This window comes from Lonchura striata, chromosome 21 (genome assembly GCF_050655825.1).
Source record: "Lonchura striata isolate lonStrDom1 chromosome 21, ASM5065582v1, whole genome shotgun sequence".
NCBI lineage: Eukaryota > Metazoa > Chordata > Aves > Passeriformes > Estrildidae > Lonchura > Lonchura striata.
The window spans coordinates 7,506,478-7,526,730 of NC_140723.1; the positions used below are offsets into that span (position 1 = coordinate 7,506,478).

At 55.4% G+C, this 20,253-nt stretch overlaps 1 protein-coding gene and 1 long non-coding RNA gene across 3 annotated transcripts; one reads left to right on the forward strand and one right to left on the reverse strand.

Moving 5' to 3' along the window:
• The first annotated feature begins 889 nt into the window (after positions 1-889).
• SZRD1 (SUZ RNA binding domain containing 1) lies at positions 890-18,831 on the forward strand. Of its 2 annotated transcripts, none has more exons than XM_077788193.2 (4): positions 890-982; positions 13,917-13,966; positions 15,365-15,619; positions 16,755-18,831. In XM_077788193.2, the coding sequence occupies exons 1-4, from the start codon at positions 932-934 to the stop codon at positions 16,855-16,857; spliced, it is 459 nt and encodes a 152-aa protein (XP_077644319.1). In that variant the 5' UTR covers positions 890-931; the 3' UTR covers positions 16,858-18,831. The 2 variants fall into 2 exon arrangements, with proteins under 2 accessions (XP_077644319.1, XP_085414707.1); XM_085558581.1 differs by having other exon boundaries at positions 15,368-15,619.
• Positions 18,778-20,251, reverse strand: LOC144247438 (uncharacterized). The gene is made up of 2 exons (XR_013341155.2): positions 20,082-20,251; positions 18,778-19,063 (listed from the first exon to the last, which is right to left on the reverse strand). It is a non-coding gene; the product is annotated as an uncharacterized LOC144247438 (long non-coding RNA).
• Positions 20,252-20,253: the final 2 nt, after the last annotated feature.

Genomic DNA, 20,253 nt, shown 5'->3' on the forward strand with positions numbered 1-20,253 from the left:
TGATCCTTGTGCTCCATAAGAGAAGATTTGGGCTTAAATAAAGAGGCACAAATTGGATGGAAGGACACACGGACACCTGGATGTCTGCAGGAGGGACCAGAGGCTGGATTAGTGGCTGAAATAGCCTAAATTTGAGGAGAGATTTGTCCAATAACCCAAAATTAGGATAAAACGGCTCAAAATTAAGAGAAAAAACCCTAAAACTAAGATAAGAGACCCAAAAATTTAAGAGAAAACAAAACTATAGGAAAACAAACAAACAAAAAAGGCCCCAAAATTAAGAGAAAGCACAACAAAATCAAGGAAAATCACTTTAAGGGAAAACTCCTCAAAATTGTGGGAAAACACACCAAAATTAAGGGAAAGGCCCTAAACTTAAGAGAAAGCACACCAAAATCAAGGGAAATCACCTAAAAATTAAGGGAAAACTCTTCAAAATTGTGGGAAAACTCACCAAAATTAAGGGAAAGGCCCCAAAATTAAGAGAAAGCACACCAAAATAAAGGAAAATAATTTTAAAATTAAGGGAAAACTCCTCAAAATTGTGGGAAAACACACCAAAATTAAGAGAAAGGCCCCAAAATTAAGAGAAAGCACACCAAAATCAAGGAAAATCACTTAAAAATTAAGGGAAAACTCCTCAAAATTGTGGGAAAACACACCAAAATTAAGGTAAAATATCTCATTAAGGGAAAACATCTCAAAACTTCCGGAAAACACAAAAATTGAAGGAAAACACAAAAATGGAAGGAAAACGCCTCAGACGCACGCGCCGAGCGCGGTCCTCCCGGCCGCCAGGGGGCGCTGTGGCGCCCCGCCCCGCCGCCGCTTCCCGCCCTTTCCGCGCGCCGCGCGTGCGTTGCCGGGCGCGGGCCGGCGGGCGGCGCGCGCATGCGCGGGGCGCGGGGCCCGGCGGCGGACGGGAATTAAAATGGAAGATGAGGAGGTCGCGGAGAGCTGGGAGGAGGCGGCCGACAGCGGGGTGAGGGCGGCGGCGCGGCGCGGCGCGGCGGGTCCGGGGCGCCGGGGGGAGGCGCGGGCGGGCGGCGCGGCGCGGCGCTGCTTGAGGGGGCGGCGGCGGGGCGCGTCCGGCGGCGCGGCGGCCGCACGGCGCTGCTAGGCCTCTTAAAGGGACCGCGGGCTCGCTCGGCGCGGGGGGCTGCGCGCCGCCCCCAGCCCCGCTGCTCGCCGGTGCTGCGGGGCCCTCCTCCGAGCAGCTCCCTGCCCGTCCTCCGCTGCTCGGTGCGCAAACCCCCCTGGGCTCGCACAGAGCTCCGCTGGCCGCGGGGTGAGGCAGGAGGGGCGAGCGGAGCCGGGATGTGCGACCCCGGCGTGGCGGCGCCCCCGGCGGGGCTGCGGGCGCACACCCAAGGCCTTTCCCCGGTCGGAACGTGTTCCGTCCCCGGGCACAGCGCCGGGAGTCCCGGCCCGGGGCTGGGGCTGGGCCCTGCTGCAGCAGCGGCTCCGGAGCTGGGCTGGCATCGCCGCTCGGGGACCCGAGTCTGTGAGCGCTGTGCTTGCACATACAGCCGCCCCTGCGAGGGGAAACTCCGCCGGGCAAACTCTGCTTTCAGCGCTTTCCCGAGGATCAGAGGGCACGCGGACCTCCGGAGCCTGGACGGGACACTGTGGGCGAGGGATTGGGTTACAGCTGGCCAGAGGCAGGGAGCAAAATCCAGCCTGTAACCGAACGCCCGAGAGGGGCCAGTGCCAGGCTGGCAGCGCAGCCCTCGCCCGCCCCTCCTGCCAAGGCCGGGGGATCGGAGTTAATTCCAGCGCTCCATGCACGGACACGGCTGCAGCCTCGGCAGCCCCATGACTGTGGCCTTGAGTAATGGTTTAAAATGGTCCTGATGCTCCAATCCTGCCATGGAGCGTCCTCTCAGTTTGTCCTTCCTGCTGGTACCTCCCAGGTGCTTTTCCTTAGAAGGAGAAATCCCTGTCACTTGTCCTTTCTCACCCCTTTTGCCAGTCCAGACTGTCGGGAATTCGTGCTCATGACCTCAGCGGCTTGTGCTGATGAGCAGGGAGATTCCCTGGGGAATCACACAATCCTCGAAGTTGGAAAAGCTCTCCAGGATCGCTGAGTCCTCCCTGGGCCCAATCCCCACCTTGTCCCCAGCCCAGAGCACTCAGTGCCACACCCAGCCCTTCCTTGGACACCTCCAGGGATGGGCACTCCAAACCTCCCTGGGCAGTTCCAAGGCCTCAGCACCCTTTCCATAGGGAAATTCCTGCTGGTGTCCAAGCTGAGCCTGCCCTGGCCCAGCCTGAGACCATTTCCCTTTGTCCAGTCCCTGTTCCCTGGGAGCAGAGCCCGACTCCCCTGACTGTCCTCTCCTGTCAGGAGCTGTGCAGAGCCACAAGGTCCCCCCTGAGCCTCCTTTTCTCCAGGCTGAGCCCCTTTTCTGCTCCCCCAGCTGCTCCTGTAGGCCTGGCAGGAGGAGCAGCTGCTGTTGCAGTTGTTGGGCTCCGGATGCCTGCGGAGCAGTTGGAGGGGTGTGGGAAGTGAGCTGCCTGTGCAGGCTGGGAGAGGGGCAGGAGCTGCCCTGGGCCATCCCTGGGGGGCAGGAAGGGGATTTCACTCTGTGCCTGGCAGGAAGGAGCCCTGGAGCTGCTGGTGGTGCCCACAGGAAGCAGGATGGAGCACAGGAGAGCCCAGCCTCCCCTTGTCCCGTGGTTCTCGTGATCCTGATGGATGCTGGTGCTGCTGGGGACATTCGGGTGTCCCAAAGTCACAGCCAGAGGAGGTAGCAGGTGGGGACAGGGCAGCGAGGGCAGGAGGAGGCTCTGCTGTAGCACCAGCAGATCCTCCCGAGGGGCAGCTCTGATCTCTCCTGTGTCCAGGGACAGAACCCAGGGAAGGGCTGGAGCTGGGCCAGGGGGGTTTGGGTTGGAGATCAGGAAAGGTTCTTCCCCAGAGGGTGCTGGCACTGCCCAGGGAATGGTTCCAGCCCTGAGGCTGCCAGAGCTCCAGGAGCCTTTGGACAGGCTGGGATTGTTGGGGTGTGTGTGCAGGGCCAGGGGTTGGACTCTGATCCTTGTGGGTCCCTTCCAGCTCGGGACATTCCCTGGTTCTGTGGTTTTCTTCCACCCAAGGCAGCACAAGGTGGATCCCAGCACACAGGCACAGGGCTTGGCAGTCCTGGCTGGGGCTCAGGAGGTTGCAGGAGAACAGAGACACCAAGGAGCAGCTCCAAACACACCCAGATCTGACAGTGCCAGGACACAGGGAACGGGCAGGGATGGGTGGGATATTGGGAATTAGGAATTGTTCCCTGGGAGGGTGGGCAGGCCTGGCACAGGTGCCCAGAGCAGCTGTGGCTGCCCCTGGATCCCTGGCAGTGCCCAAGGCCAGGCTGGACAGGGCTGGGAGCAGCCTGGGACAGTGGAAGGTGTCCCTGCCCATGGCAGGGGTGCCACTGGATGAGCTTTAAGGTCCCTTCCAGCTCAGTCCATCTGTGATTCTGTGATGCTGATACTTCACACTGTTGAGAACCTGAGTTATTTTATTTTTTAGACCCTTCAGCACATGAGGGAACGGTAGAGATGTAGCAGGATTTTGGGTTTTACGAGATACATTGTCTGTGTCCTAGCATGTAATTTTTTAATATTTCACCCACAGTGTGTTCATTGGGAAAGCAAATACATCAGATTTTTAGTTCTGAGGGGTTTTTGTTTGTAGTTTTTGGTGAGGCTGAGAGTTTTTGTTCAAGGCCTTAAAGAAGTTTTGTCAGCAAGAGGCAGCTCTGGGCTGAACAGAGATCCCATGGCCTCCTAATTAAAATTCACCTCATTTCTCTGTTGCAGTTCTCCCAAATCAGGCACCAGGAAAATCTCATTAGGTTGAAGAAAACCCCCAGAAGCCCCACACAGCTGAGTTTGGTCACTCAGAGAGCTGTAAAACCAGTCCTCAGGTGACTGTTTGGGTGATTAACGTGGCCTCAGTTTGTCTCTTGCTCTTTTGCCATCAGAATTGCCCCAGAAATGGAGCAGCTCCTTGGGAACGTGCCACCCCTCAGTGCCCTCTGCTCTGGCAGGGTCCCCTGTGCCAGGGCCACAGGGTGCAGCAGAGCTCCCTGGGGCCTCTGGGTCCCTGTCACCTCCCTGGTGTCTAAGGAGAGCCCTGGAATGCCTGTGGAATGGGAGTTACAGATGGAAAACCAGGGCCTGAGTAACGTGTGAGTTGTCTGAGGTAGGAGTAAGGGTGGAAAGGCCTTCAAAGGCCAGAAAACACTAATGAGTCCTAATTCCTGGTTTGTTTTCCTGTGATGTTGAGTGGCCCAGCTGGCAAACGCAAATGAGAGGTCAGTTGGTGACACTCAGGCCTGTTTACCTGGCTAAACCAATAATTAAATGTTAGGTGGGAAGCTGGGCTCCAAAACTGGAATGTGTCCATGGTCACGGGTGATCCTCAGCTTGGAATTGGTGCTTGGCAAATGGATTCATTGGTTATTCCTTTGCCAACTAAGATTTGAGTGTGTCAGAGTCTTAATAACTGATCTCAGGTCAGAATCTCTTTCAGCTTCATCCCAAGGGGGGAGACAGCTCTGCTCTCTCCTGTGAGCAGGGACAGGACCCAGGGAAGGGCTGGAGCTGGGCCAGGGGGGTTTGGGTTGGAGATCAGGAAAGGTTCTTCCCCAGAGGGTGCTGGGCACTGCCCAGGGAATGGTCCCAGCCCCGAGGCTGCCAGAGCTCCAGGAGCCTTTGGACAGGCTGGGATTGTTGGGGTGTGTGTGCAGGGCCAGGGGTTGGACTCTGATCCTTGTGGGTCCCTTCCAGCTCGGGACATTCCCTGGTTCCCTGCAGGTCAAACATTACTCTGGCAACCCAAACCAGGTTAAAAACCCCACGGAATTAACCTCCTTGTGTGTCCTTTTCCCCCTGGAGTTTGCAGCCTGAGCTCCCAGCTGCTGCCTGCAGTGTCCCCAGGAGGGAAACCTGCCCCGTGCCCGGTCACCGGCTGCTCCGGGAGGATGGAGCAGCCACAGGCTGGGGATGGACCTTGGCCTGGCCTGGGGGCTGTCCCCTGCTCGTGTCACGGTGCTCAGGGAGGGCAGGTCACCGGGGAGGCAGAATGTCTCCTGTGTGTCACCCAGACAAACCCATGAGGGTGGCCTGGGTGTCACCTGCCGGCCAAGGCTCCGGGTCACTGGATCTGAAGGTGTCGGCTGCTGGACTGGGAGGTGCTGGGTGGGGTTGGAGTCCAGCAGAGTCAGAAGGGAAACATTTTGGAGTGTGACACTGTGACCTCCCTCTGCTAATGAGTGCTGTGGGCAGAGGCCACGCTAACGAGGCTGGGGTGTGCAGGAGCTGTGTCCACCAGGAGAAGTGGGATTTGCTGTCAGGGCTGAGAGGGGCATGGAATTCCAGAATGGTTGGGGTTGGAGGGACCTTAAAGCTCATCCCATTCCATGTGAAGGGACACCTTCCACTGTCTCAGGCTGCTCCCAGCCCCGTCCAGCCTGGCCTTGGGCACTGCCAGGGATCCAGGGGCAGCCACAGCTGCTCTGGGCACTTGTGCCAGGGCCTGCCCACCCTCACAGGGAACAGTTCCTAATTCCCAATATCCCACCCATCCCTGCCCTCTGGCAGTGGAAGCCATTCCCTGTCCCTCCATCCCTGTCCCCAGTGCCTCTCCAGCTCTCCTGGAGCCCCTTCAGGCCCTGGAAGGTCTCTGAGCTCTCCCTGGAGCTTCTCCTCTCCAGGGGAACATTCCCAGCTCTCCCAGCAGAGCTGCTCCATCCTCGGATCCCCCTGGAGCCTCCTGCGGCCTGGCTCCAGCAGCTCCAGCTCCTCCCTGTGCTGGGCCAGGGCTGGGGCTGCTCTGCAGGTGCCGAGGGGCTCACCTGGGGGGCAGAGGGGCAGAGCCCCCCTCTCCTGCTGCCATTGTCCTGCCACAAACCCAGGATGGACTTGGACTTTCCACACCAAAAAGATTTTGGGCAAACTTCCACCTAAATTTGCTTTAGGTGTTGTAACTGGTCCAAAAAGAGTATTCAAATTGAGAATGGAAGTTTCTGTTTCTGCTGCTTGGTGTTGCTTGGGCAGAGGGAGGTTTTCTGTTTAGAAATGGGAGGTTTGGAGTTTGCGAATGACCAGTGGGAAGTGAGGGTTGGTTTGGGGTTACTGCAGCAAGGGAGAAGGAGCTGCTTGCCCCTTGAGTGCTTCCCCCACCCCTAAACATCCATGCTGGGAATGTCCTGTGGCGCCAGCAGGTTTGTTCCCAAAAATACTCCATGTCCTGTTCCTCAGTGCCTGATGCTGAGGAGCAGCATCTGCCATGGAGACACCAACACCTGGGGCTGCCTCTGCCAGGCCTGAGCGTGGCACAGCGACTGGGAGGACCAGTTAATGCAGCAGGCTGATCCCCAGTAGCCTCAGGAATTGGAATGTTGCAGTAATTCATAGATTAATTTCTCTTTGGAGGAGAGAAGTAGGTGGGTAACGAGGAGATTGGGGACTGCCAATGTCTGCTCTTTCCTGAGGGTGTTTTGGGGAAGCAGTTCCAGGTTCAGGTCCGCATCAACAGCTCTGGTGACCTCAGATCTTAAAACTTGTTTTTGTTTCCTAAAGAAAAGAAAAAAAAAAAAGAAAAAAAAGACAGGATTTGGAGTTTGTCTCTGTCTGGAATTGCCGGAGCATCCAGTGGTGCTGTAAGGAGCAGACAAGGCTGTGGTTTTGGGAGGATCCAGCTCCAGCAGAAATTCACTCGTTCTGGGGTTTGATGTTCCACGTTTTGGGGTGAGAAGGGGTGGAAGGTTGTGCTGGGAACAGAGAATGTGGTTAATGGTTTTCTAGAACTTTGGAATGTTACTAGAGATCCAGGAGAGCACCGGGTCTGCTCCCCTGGATTTCCGCAGAGGAATTTGGGAGGAAGAGGGGGAAATATCCACCCAGTGGAAGCGATCCACACAAATCTCTGCCTTCCTCACACCTTCAGTCATGGTCACTCACTCACCTTGGGATCCAAGCCAGCCATCCTGTTATCCTTGCCTGGATCAGGCGGGCTGGGAGCTGCTGGTGTTCCTTGTGTTTGGAGTCTGCAGGCAGGGGTGGGGACAGGGCTTTGCACTTCTTCCCACCAGGTTCTCTGGCCAGCAGCACGGCTGGCTCAGCCCTTGTGCTTCCCAATATTCTGGTTTTGCCTGGGAATGTGCCTCCATCCCACTCTGCAGGACAATCCCCTCCTGAAGGACATGTTCCTGGGGTGCTGAGGGTCTCCAGCTCACCAGGAACACCCCCAAGGTGTCAGCTTGATGGCTGGGGTGGCTCTTTGGGATGCCAGGCCACGGGAATGTGGGATCTGAGCAGCAGCTTCGTGTCCTGGGGTCTGTGTCTGCATTCCAAGGGGGGTTATGGATCCTCTTGGCTGTTTTCCTCAGGGGTGGCTGTGGTGGGGCTGGAGCTCAGTTTCCATGACGTCCTTGTCCACACATGCAGCCTAAATGTCAGAGAACACAATCTTCTTCAGGCTGTTTGTTTGGGTCCTGTTTGGCATCCACAAATAATAGCCCTAAAAATAGGTGGGTGAGATTCCTTACTAATCTCTGGGGAGGGGGTTTTGCAGGGGGACGTGAAGCAGGTTTAGTTTTCGGTGATGCAGATACGTTTGTGTGGGCAGGAGGAGCTGGAAGGGCTCCTCAGGTGATGGACACCTGGGGTGTGTCCACAGTGACCTGTCCAGGTCCTCGGATGTCACATCCAGCTGCCTCTGCAGGCAGCTCATGCCTGTGGTGTTTGTAGTGCCTCTGGCACTTGCCCTCCGAGTCAGCTCCTAATTTTATCTCCTTACCCCCACGGTGACAGCGTGACACAGCAGAGGAGAGGGAGTGACATCAGCAGGCAGACGGACGGAGCCGTGCGGAGCAGCAGCAGGGATTTGATTTTAATTAAAAGTGAGCGGTGCCAAGGTGATTCTGCTTTTTAAATTGGTGCAGTGATCCCTGTCACGAGCTGCGAGGCTGCTCAGGGCTGGGGCTGTGTCTGCACGTGGTGTTCAAACGCTCCATTCCGACAATTCCAAACATCCCAGTAATGAACACCGAGCTTCCTGGAAAATGCAGAGTCAGTGCCTGTGTTTAGAAGAAAGCACAATTTCTGACACATTGAGAGGTGTGTGAGGAGGGGAGCTGCTTTTGGCCATCTGTTTAAACACAAAGGGAGATTTTCCTGCCCAAAATTTCAGTGGATGTCTGGAGGCAGCTGGAATCCCCTCAGCAGCGCCAGGAATTCCGTGGATCCTGTAGGACTGACAGTGGCTGGGGTGGGTGGGAGGGCTTTGGGTGTGTTTGGTGGGAATGGTTGGTTTCTGTTATTCTGCCAAGATCCCTACATGGGGAGGAAGCCTCGTGTTCTGCAGGGAGCGCAGAGCTTCCATCAGCTGCTGAGGCTGGAATTTAGGGGATATTTTGGCTGTGCTCCTTGTGCCAGGGCAGGATCTGTCCCCTCTGCTGAGGCACCTCCAGTCCTGGGCCCTCGTGGCAAGAAGGACCTGGAGGGGCTGGAGCGTGTCCAGGGCAGGGAATGGAGCCCCAGGAGGGGCTGAGGGAGCAGAAAAGGGGCTCAGCCTGGAGAAAAGGAGGCTCAGGAGGGACCTTGTGGCTCTGCACAGCTCCTGACAGGAGGGGACAGCCCCAGGTTGGGCTCTGCTCCCATGGGACAGGGACAGGAGCAGAGGGAACAGAGGGCAGGCTCAGGGTGGACACCAGCAGGAATTTCCCCATGGAAAGGGAGCTGAGGCCTTGGCAGGGGATGCCCAGGGAGGTTTGGAGTGCTCATCCCACCTCGGAGGTGTCCAAGGAAGGGCTGGTGTGGCACTCACTGGGCTGGGTGACAAGGAGAGCATTGGGCACAGGACAGACTCGACGGTCCCAGGGGACTTTTCCAATCTCAGGGATTCTGGGGTTTTTTTTCCTGCAGAGCAGTAACTGAGGTGCTCTGCCTGACCCCAGACTGCAGCTCTGTTCCCCTTGCAGTCACTTCCCTCACAGGAATCCTGGGCACAGCCTTGCTTTGGGCATTAAAATTCCCCAAAATCCTGAGCTGGTCAAAACCCTGTCTGCAGAATACCAAGGTCTTTTCCAGCTTCCAGGACCCCGTGTGATCCCTGGTGAGGAGCTCCCCAAGCATGGAGCACTGGTTTATGGTCGAGGACCACGTGTTTGCTCCCTGGCCACTGGCAGTTTTGGGGATTTGGAGACAGATACCAAGAATTTTGCTGAAATGACCTGCTCCAGAGTGGGAAAAGCAAAACAGGCTGTGAAGGAGTTGGGATGGTTTTGAAGCATTCCTTGGAATAAGTTTTTGTGTTGATGAAAAAGCTTCATTTCTCTCGGGCAGGGGAGGCTGCAGGTTGTGGTTGGAGTGTGTGGGGCTGTCTGGCAGCGCTGGGGCTCGGTGACAGTGCCATGAATCACCTGTGCTGAGGTGGAGGTGACGCCCTGCAGTTGCAGCATCTCGCAGTCAGACCGTGGCTGCAGCCCCAGAGCTCAGCTCAGAGCCAGCAGCAGTGCAGGAACAGCCCCAGAGCTCACCCCAGAGCCAGCAGCAGTGCAGGAACAGCCCCAGAGCTCATCCCAGAGCCCCCAGCAGTGCAGGAACAGCCCCAGAGCTCATCCCAGAGCCCCCAGCAGTGCAGAAACAGCCCCAGAGCTCACCCCAGAGCCAGCAGCAGTGCAGGAACAGCCCCAGAGCTCAGCTCAGAGCCAGCAGCAGTGCAGGAACAGCCCCGGGGCTCACCCCAGAGCCCCCAGCACTGCAGGAACAGCCCCAGAGCTCAGCTCAGAGCCAGCAGCAGTGCAGGAACAGCCCCAGGGCTCACCCCAGAGCCCCCAGCAGTGCAGGAACAGCCCCAGGGCTCACCCCAGAGCCCCCAGCAGTGCAGGAACAGCCCCAGGACTCACCCCAGAGCCCCCAGCACTGCAGGAACAGTCCCAGAGCTCACCCCAGAGCCCCCAGCACTGCAGGAACAGCCCCAGGGCTCACCCCAGAGCAAGCGGCAGTGCAGGAACAGCCCCAGAGCTCATCCCAGAGCCCCCAGCACTGCAGGAACAGCCCCAGAGCTCAGCTCAGAGCCCCCAGCAGTGCAGGAACAGCCCCAGGACTCACCCCAGAGCCCCCAGCACTGCAGGAACAGCCCCAGAGCTCAGCTCAGAGCCAGCAGCAGTGCAGGAACAGCCCCAGAGCTCATCCCAGAGCCCCCAGCAGTGCAGGAACAGCCCCAGGGCTCACCCCAGAGCCCCCAGCACTGCAGGAACAGCCCCAGAGCTCAGCTCAGAGCCAGCAGCAGTGCAGGAACAGCCCCAGAGCTCATCCCAGAGCCCCCAGCAGTGCAGGAACAGCCCCAGGGCTCACCCCAGAGCCCCCAGCACTGCAGGAACAGCCCCAGAGCTCAGCTCAGAGCCAGCAGCAGTGCAGGAACAGCCCCAGAGCTCAGCTCAGAGCCAGCAGCAGTGCAGGAACAGCCCCGGGGCTCACCCCAGAGCCAGCAGCAGTGCAGGAACAGCCCCAGGGCTCACCCCAGAGCCCCCAGCAGTGCAGGAACAGCCCCAGAGCTCATCCCAGAGCCCCCAGCACTGCAGGAACAGCCCCAGGGCTCACCCCAGAGCAAGCGGCAGTGCAGAAATAGTCCCAGGACTCACCCCAGAGCCCTCAGCAGTGCAGGAACAGCCCCAGGACTCACCCCAGAGCCCCCAGCACTGCAGGAACAGCCCCGGGGCTCACCCCAGAGCCCCCAGCACTGCAGGAACAGCCCCAGGGCTCACCCCAGAGCCAGCAGCACTGCAGGAACAGCCCCAGGGCTCACCCCAGAGCCCCCAGCACTGCAGGAACAGCCCCAGAGCTCATCCCAGAGCCCCCAGCACTGCAGGAACAGCCCCAGGGCTCACCCCAGAGCCCCCAGCACTGCAGCACTGTGACTTTTGCCAGGCCACCTCTCCCCTGCCGGGCAGGAGGCAGCAGAACAGAGCCTTCCCCAGGGCTGCTGTGTGGCTTGTGACCCCTCCGTGCCCACAGTCCCACCTGAGGGCTCAGCAGCCCTGTTCCTACTCAAGAGTGGGATGATTTCAGAAGCTCCTGAGTGTATTTGCCCCCTTTTCACCCTGTTTTCCTCTTGTCTCTCTGCCCTGTGTGCTGAAGTATTTCATAGGGGCTATTCCTATGAACTCTTGGAGGCTGAAAAATGCAGTTTCAAGGCCACGATGGTGAGGAGCCAACCCCTTCTCCTCACTTGGCTTCCATTGTTTGCCAGCAGCTGCCCCACAGGGATATCCTGAGGGATGCATATCCTCAGGGATATCCACCCCCTGCTCTCAGGGGGCAGGAGGCAGCTCTTACACATTTCCCTCCCTCCTGAGCAGCTCTGGAATGGGATTTTCCTTCCTCCCAGTCCCCTTGAAGAGGAAGGAAGCTGCAGGTGTTTGCCCTCCCCGGGAGGCTCTGCCCAAGACCTGCCTTGCGGAGCTCAGCCTGGTTTTGTGACCTCCCAGGACAGGGTTGGGCAGGAAACTCAACCTCTCACCCACCTTTTATCTTCCTGAAGTGATTTATTCCCTTTTAAGGTGGAGGCTGCCGTGGCCTGTATGACCAGCAGCCGACACTGTGGTTTGGCATCTTGTAGTGACTTGTGCTGCTTCCCTGCTGACAGGGGCAGGGAATTTCTGTCCAAACCCGTTCCTCTCCTGAGCTGTGCCCTCTGTGGTTCTGCTGGCAGCACAGGGAAGCAGCCAGGCCTCAAAATACAGCAGCTGCCTCCTGCCACGAGTTTGGAATTTCCTTCTGTAGTGCCAGTTATCAGCTGGCTAAACTAGGACACTGTCAGGTAGTGTTTCCCCCACACCTTCCTTGATGATTAAATCAAATGCAAAAAGATGTTTTGGAGCCTCTTTTAAGGGAGCTGTCATGAGGATCTAAAAATACCGGTGGGGTTGGGGCAGGTCACCTGCAGGAGGGTTGAAAGTTGGCTTGGTTCTCCTCTGTGGGAATGCAGAGCTTCCCTCTGGCTGCCCTGGGACCCTGGCAGGGGTCAGGAACCCCCCTGGACAGAGCCCCCAGAGACACTGGCTGTGATCTCTGGCCATGGAAAAGAGTTTTCCATCGTACAGGATGAATTACCAGCTCTGAGTGTTTGATATCAGTAATAATTAAGTGTGGCACGGGTGCAAAAGTAAAATTTTAGGATTCTAGATGAGGGGTCCAAAGGGCACAAGCTGGAGGAAATTGGGTGTGCCTTGTCCTTTTTCTCCTTCTTCATGCCCTCCATGTCTCACTGTGGTGTTGGCATTTTTCTGTTGGTTCAGGCTGGGGACACACTGTCCAACGTAGGTGACAGATATTGGCACGTTATTGTAAATCCAGCCCAGGGAGTTTCTGGTATTTAATGTTTGTAACATCCACTGAGGGCAGAGCCCCACACGCTGCCCTGCAGGACAGAGCTGGGCAGGGCAGCAGAACATGTGAGAGATCAACAGAATAAACAACCTGGAAACCAGCACAGACCAATTATGGCTTCTGCTTTGGCAGCAGGGCTGACGGAGACTTTCTACAATCTGGGAATCACCAACACCACAGATTCTGACACTCCTCCTTAGCCAAATTTCTGTGCCTGATTGCTCTGCTTGTGGCCAGCTCGGCCGAGGTGCAGCCAGCCTCGGGCAGAGGCTGCCGCGCTCACAGCCCGGCTGTGTTGGTGATGTGCCCGTGGGTGACTCCATGGCTGACTGCAGCGTGTGGAAAGCAGCCCAGGGAGGCTCCCTGGAGCTTGTGGGGCAGGGCAGGGCATTCTCCTGGCAGGAATGTGGCCCTGCCAGCCAGCCCTGCCCCAGCACGGGGCTCGGCTCCCCCGGGATCGCCCCGGCCGTGGCCGCTGCTGCTCCTCTGCCCCGCAGGTTTGGCCTGCTCCCTGCCTGGATCTGCAATGCCTGTTGTGGAATTGCTCTGGAATTGCTCTGGAATTGCTGTGGAGTCGGTGGGGTTTTGCCCTCATGGGTGGTTTTTTGCCTGCTGAAGTGGTTAAAAGAGTGATGAGCGGCCCCGTGCCGGATCCACGGCCTGCTGTGGATGTGCTGCTGCTTACAGCAGAATACCCTGTCGCTGTCGAGGCAGGATGGGAATGAAGAGACTTGACTCAGAAGGCTGCTGAGAGTGAAACTCTGATTTATTCAAAACACACTGATCTTTTATACAGAGCTTTGTGAGGGCCAACTGCACTGGTCCCAAAGTGAAAACAACCCACCCCATTGGTGCAAAGTGCTTGATGCACAGTGACAGAACTTAACTGTAAACAATGTGAGCAACAAGAGAGATAAAGAATTATTATAATTATTTACATTCTTCTCCAGCTCTTTCCCAGGCATCTGCCTGGCTAGAAACTCTCAGTTTCTTTCTTTGACTGAATCTGAGTCCCACATTTCCCCCTTTCTGTTTAAAGAAGGAGGCCAGTGTTTGTCAGGACACCTTGCAGAGAAGAGGACAAACATGACTCCTTCTTTATCTCTCTTGTTGTTCACATTGTTTACAGTTAAGTTCTGTCACTGTGCGTCAAGCACTTTGCACCAATGGGGTGGGTTGTTTTCACTTTGGGACCAGTGCAGTATTTTGAATAAATCAGAGTTTTACTCTCAGCAGCCTTCTGAGTCAAGTCTGTTCATTCCCATCCTGCCTCAACAGCGACAATACTCCTGGTGGTTCTGCTTTTCTCATGGGTTATCCACGGTGGCTTTGCTTTTCCCTGCCTCTTGGTCCCCAAGTAATCCTCAGATGGAATCACACACTCACCGCCCCCTTTATAGATCAGTATTTGGAAGAGTGAAATTAAATGTGTGCCCAGACAGGCTCAAACTCCAACCTCCACACTAAGATTGGTCTTCATTTTATTAAAAACTTTGTGGTTTTACTTTTATCTCCTTCTTTTCAAGGAAATAGACAGACGGTTGGAAAAGAAGCTGAAGATCACACAGAAGGAAAGGTAAAATCCTGATTTTCCTGAGGTGCTGTTGGACAGCCGAAGGCCTGGGGAGTGGGAACAGTGGGGAAACAGCTTCAAACCGAGCAGGGTTGGGAATCAGGGAATCAGGGAATCCCTGACTCAGTGCCACTAGGTGGCCTTTGGAACCTTGGGATGCAGCAGAAAGCTGAGAGTGCTCCGATTTCAGAGCCGGCTCCTCCGCACTGGAGGAAGCTCCAGCTTGGGGGAAGCTGTGTGAGAAAGAGGGGAAGAAATGGGTGAGTCAGGTAATCCCAGCTCCTGGCTCTGGACTGACTTGCTGTGTAATGCATTTCTTTCCCTGCTTCCTTTGGGCCTGGGCAGGGCTGTGTTATTTTCTCCTACCAGAAATGTTTTTAATCACTGCTGACAAGTCCTTTGTTGTTGGGGTTTTTAGAGAGTCATGGGATTTATCCTCTGGGAGTTCCATGCAGAAAAGGGACTGTAAAACACTCAGATGGTGGCTGGGGCCGTGGCTGGCTCCGAGGAGTGACATGGCAGTGACAGGCTGGGTGTCCTGGCGAGAGGGAATGCGGGGAATGAAATCAAGGTGTTTATACCAATATCTTCAACTAGAAATGCTGAAGCTTTACCCAGTGTCTGTTCCTTTCCTTCAGCACAGTTTGATGGTGCCACACACAGCAGGGACTGGTTTTCCATCTCTTTCTGAGCTCATCCAGTGCTCCATCGGCCGCTCCGGGAGGATGGAGCAGCCACAGGCTGGGGATGGACCTTGGCCTGGCCTGGGGGCTGTCCCCTGCTCGTGTCACGGTGCTCAGGGAGGGCAGGTCACCGGGGAGGCAGAATGTCTCCTGTGTGTCACCCAGACAAACCCATGGGGGTGGCCTGGGTGTCACCTGCCGGCCAAGGCTCCGGGTCACTGGATCTGAAGGTGTCGGCTGCTGGACTGGGAGGTGCTGGGTGGGGTTGGAGTCCAGCAGAGTCAGAAGGGAAACATTTTGGAGTGTGACACTGTGACCTCCCTCTGCTAATGAGTGCTGTGGGCAGAGGCCACGCTAACGAGGCTGGGGTGTGCAGGAGCTGTGTCCACCAGGAGAAGTGGGATTTGCTGTCAGGGCTGAGAGGGGCATGGAATTCCAGAATGGTTGGGGTTGGAGGGACCTTAAAGCTCATCCCATTGCACCCTCTGCCATGGCAGGGACACCTTCCACTGTCCCAGGCTGCTCCCAGCCCCATCCAGCCTGGCCTTGGGCACTGCCAGGGATCCAGGGGCAGCCACAGCTGCCCTTTAGAGTTTCAACTGTAACGAGGCCTTTAATTATTCCAGGCTGCTCTCAATCACAGGAGGGCATCGGAGCACGAGGCATTCACACTCCGGGTGGAAAACAACCGCCAACCCCGTGTTTTTCTTCCCAACAGCAGAAAGTCCAAATCTCCTCCCAAAGTGCCGATCGTGATCCAGGACGACAGCCTCCCCGCGGGGCCCCCGCCCCAGATCCGCATCCTCAAGCGGCCCACGAGCAACGGCGTCCTCAGCAGCCCGCACTCGGCCAGCCGCCCCGCCTTCCCCGTCAAATCGCTGGCCCAGCGCGAGGCCGAGTACGCCGAGGCCAGGAAACGCATCCTGGGCAGCGCCAGCCCCGAGGAGGAGCAGGAGAAGCCCATCCTGGACAGGTGAGAGCAGCCCCGTGGGCCTGGGGGGGGTGGGCTCCTTGGGCAGCGCAGCTGGGCTGGCACAGAGAGAGGAGAGCTCTGTTAGCACAGCCTCAGCTGCCCGGCAGTGAGGGAAATGTCTGGTAAGGCCATAAACCCTGGAAATATTGAGGCTGGAAGAGCCCTCCAGGATCAGAGTGCAGCCATTGACTGGCACTGCTGTGTGTGTCCCCAGGTGCCACATCTGTGTGCCTTTGGAACGCTTCCAGGGATCCAAGGGCAGCCACAGCTGCTCTGGGAGACCTGTGCCAGGGCCTGCCCACCCTCCCATGGAGGAATTCCTTCCCAATATCCAATCCATCCCTGCCCTCTGGCAGTGGGAATCCATTCCCCCAGGCTTTTTGTCCAGAGTCCCTCCATCTTCCCTGTTGGCCTCTTCAGGTGCTGGAAGGCCACACTTAGGTCACCCCAAAGGTTCTCTGTTCCAGGCTGAACAATCCGAGTTCCCTCAGCCTTTCCTCAGCAGAGCTGCTCCATCCCTCTGATCACCTTGGCAGGCTCCTTTGGACCTGTTCCATGTCCTTCCTGTGCTGGGGCCCTCAGAGCACGTGACAAGATTCCCGTGGTGCGGGGGTTTCCCCAAAGCATTCGGAATTGCACACCTCATTCGTGTGCCCCTGCAGCCCCAGCCCTGCTCCTGGTGTCCCCCAGGCCCCAGCAGTGTCCTTGCACTTCAGCTGTGTCCCTCTGTCCCTGCAGACTCAGCTGTGTCCCTCTGTCCCCACAGGCTCAGCTGTGTCCCTCTGTCCCCCCAGACTCAGCTGTGTCCCTCTGTCCCCACAGGCTCAGCTGTGTCCCTCTGTCCCCCGGCCCTAGCAGTGTCCCTCTGTCCCTGCAGACTCAGCTGTGTCCCTCTGTCCCCCCAGGCTCAGTAGTGCCCCACAGGCTCAGCTCTGTCCCTCTGTCCCCACAGGCTCAGCTCTGTCCCTCTGTCCCCTCAGGCTCAGCTCTGTCCCCTCAGGCTCAGCTCTGTCCCTCTGTCCCTCAGGCTCAGCTCTGTCCCCTCAGGCTCAGCTCTGTCCCTCAGGCTCAGCTCTGCTCCTCTGTCCCTCTGTCCCTCAGGCTCAGCTCTGTCCCTCTGTCCCTCTGTCCGCAGGCCGCCGCGGATCTCGCAGCCCGAGGACAGCCGGCAGCCCAACAACGTGATCCGGCAGCCGCTGGGCCCCGATGGCTCGCAGGGCTTCAAGCAGCGCAGATAGAGGCGGAGGCGCCGTTCCGCCGGCACGGACACACGGACCCGGGCCAGGGCACCTCCCGGGGTGATTTGCACTGTGACCCTTCTGCTCTGCCCACTGTGACCTTCAGCCCCACGCACTGTGACCTCCCTCTCCACCCACTGTGAGCGGCCGTCCCGGCAGGGCTGTCCCCGCGGCCGGGGGACACGAGGGGCCGTGCCGGACTCGGCCGGGCGCAGGGAGTCGTGCGTGTCCCGCTCGGGTCGGAGCAAGCGCCAGCAATAACGTTCGTTGTGCTCGAAACCTGGCATTTAAGGGAAAAAAAAAAAAAAAAAAAGATGGGAAGCCTCCCCGGCCACGCATGTTGTCCTCATCACTTCCAGAACGAGTTCTCTTTCCAAGGATTTTAGGTTCCTTTATTTGGTTTTCTGTTTGTTTTCTGTATCTTGGATCGGCGGAGTGCGTGGGAAGGGTTGGAGCCGTTTGTTTGAATCCAGAAAGGCAGCTGAGTGTTACGAAGGGAATTCCAATGGATTTCCATGAATGTGATGGCTTTGGGATGACAAGCTCATGCTTTTCCTTCTCCGTTTCTCCATTTCCACTGCCATGGAAGCGAACTCCCGGATACCCCCAGGTACCTCGGAGTCAGACCCAGTTCACATCTTGCTCCTGTTAAAGCTTGGCTCCGATTCCCTGCTGGCTTTGAGGAGAAGCTTAAAATACATCCTTTTTGGGTTCTTTTGTGTTTGGGAAGAAGGGAATGCAGAGTGACCCTGTGCAAATGCCTGCTGTCTGGCCGCAGAGGGCTGGGCGGTGAAGAATTAGGGAGATGTGAGGAGGAGGAGGAGGAGGAGGAGGAGGAGGAGGAGGAGGAGGAGGAGGAGGAAGAGAGGCTCCGGCGCCGCTGCGGCCGTGACGTCGGGCAGTGGGATATCCCGAGGAGCCGGCCCGGTGGCGCAGGGACGGTACGAGCTCTCCTGGAACGGCAGAACCAGGAACCAGACCAGCCTTGGGGAAAGCCTGGATGATCCCCCCCATCTCCCTGGAGGCAGCGAGGCTTCAGGGAAGGGATCGTCCTGAGAGGAGGACGGGGAGGCTGCTGCTCCCCAGGAATATGGAGATGTTCCCCCCTGGATGAAGCTGAGCATCACTTGATATCAAGGGATTGGATGAACACTAAATGCTCTTCCTGGAGGGGCCAGGATCTGGAGGTCTGGGATGGATTCCTGCATCCGGGTGCTGCCTTCAGTACGTTCGAGGGGGAACGAGCCAGTCTGGATGTGCACGAAAAGCCCTGTGAGGAAATGAGGCTGAAATCCCACAGAAACGGGAAAATAGAAACTACCTGTGTATCCAAGCGATCCCGGGAACCTTAATGAGCTCCTCGGTTCAGGGTGGGGTGAGATTGCCCCGGGATTCCCCCCGGGATCCTGGGGACTTTTGGGGGATCTCACTCATCCCCCTCAGCCTGGGGGCTGGGATGAGCTCCGAGCAGGGAGCGTGAGGGAGAAGGACGTCAGCAATAACTGTACTCACTGCGCCTTTCCTTAATTATTCCTAAAAAAAAAAATAGCCTCAAAATAGCCAAAAACCTCCCGAATCCACCGGATTTCCGGAGCGGCCGGTGGGGCGCCGCATCGCTGCCTCCTCCGTGTCCGGCACCGAAATTTCCACCTGCGGCACCGAAATCCCTTTTTCCAGCACTGAAATCTCCTTCTCCGGCTGCTCCTGCTCCTGTCCCGGCGCCGGGACACGGTGCCCGGGACACGGTGCCCGGGACACGGTGCCCAGGACACGTCCCGCCCGCGGGCAGGGCTCGGCGGCGTTCCTGTGGGAAGCGCCTTCATCCCGAGGAGGGGGAGGATGGACGCGGCACCGTGGGTTTCCACCCCCACCCCCCTCCCCCCCAAAAAAAAAAAATTAAAAAAATAAAAACAAACCTGCGCCGGAAAGAAAACGTTTTATAAATTGTATTTTAAATAAATGTCTTTAAACTTTTCACGGCTTTATGGCTCCTTCCTGTTATCGCCGTGTCTGCCGGGGGTGGCTTTGTGTGTAAAAATCCGCCAGGAAGGTAAAATCTGGGAGTTTTTCCCATAATTGTACCCAAAAGCAGGGGATTTTAGCCCGTTTTTAGGATGGTTGAGAGGAGTAGTCTGAGGAGGGTGGGAAGGGCGGTGATCCAAGGGAAGATGTGGATCCCAAGTGTGGATGGGAGCGCTGCCTCTCCCTAGAGGAGAACGCACAAATCCGTTAATTGAACTCATTTAATCTAATGTGATTATTTTGTTGCTCCATGCCGGGCTCCCCCCTGGGTGTTGTGCTCCGTAATATCCAGAGAAGGTTCTGGAGCTCCTGGGGTGAGGAATCTGGGAGCTCCCACAGCCCCCAGCTCCCTTGGGATTCTGATGACTTTTAACCATTTATTTAGAATAGAAATCATGTAAACACGTAATATTAATATATAATATAGCTATATTAATTAATTAACATAGAATAAAAAAATATTTTTTATATATATTATACAACCCAGTATCTAATACATATATTTTACATACCGTATCTACCTTATAGGATATGTAATACTATAATATATGGTATATACTTATATATTATTGTTATAACTATATATATAGTTATATATATATATATGGTTATATATATAACTATATATAGTTAATATAGAATATGTAAATTATACAAATTATAAAATATATAAAATATATATATTATAAAAAGATAAATTATAAAATATAATTTTATAATATAAAATATAATATCTATAATATTTATATTATATATTATAGATTATAGATATTATATAGTATATAATATGTTATATATAATATATATTATAATATATAGTATATAATGTATATATTATAATATATATTATTATATATTATATATTATATATTATATATTATAATACTATATATTAATATAATATAATATAATATAATATAATATAATATAATATAATATAATATAAATTATATTATGTATTATATAATATATAAGATATAATATAGATATTATATTTATAAATATTTCTAATATTTATATTATAATACAGGGTATAATTTTATAATGTATCTTTATTTTATAATATATTAATTATAGTTTAATACATAAATATGAAATATCTAAACCACAAAAATTATATTTTATATAGAATATATAAATTTCTATAGTAGAAATAAATAGAAATAGCAGACCCTACTAAATGATCTGATTTATAACATCACCCGGTTTATAGGAGCAGTGAAAGCCGTGGGTTGGTGGCTCGGAGCCCCGAGCCGGTCCCGGTTCCCGCCGCGGACCGGCACCGCCCTGCGCCGGGTCCTCCCGCCCGCCGGGGGGCGCCGCGGGACCGCGTGTCGTTGGCGGGCCCGCCCGCTGGGGGGCGGCAGCGAGCGC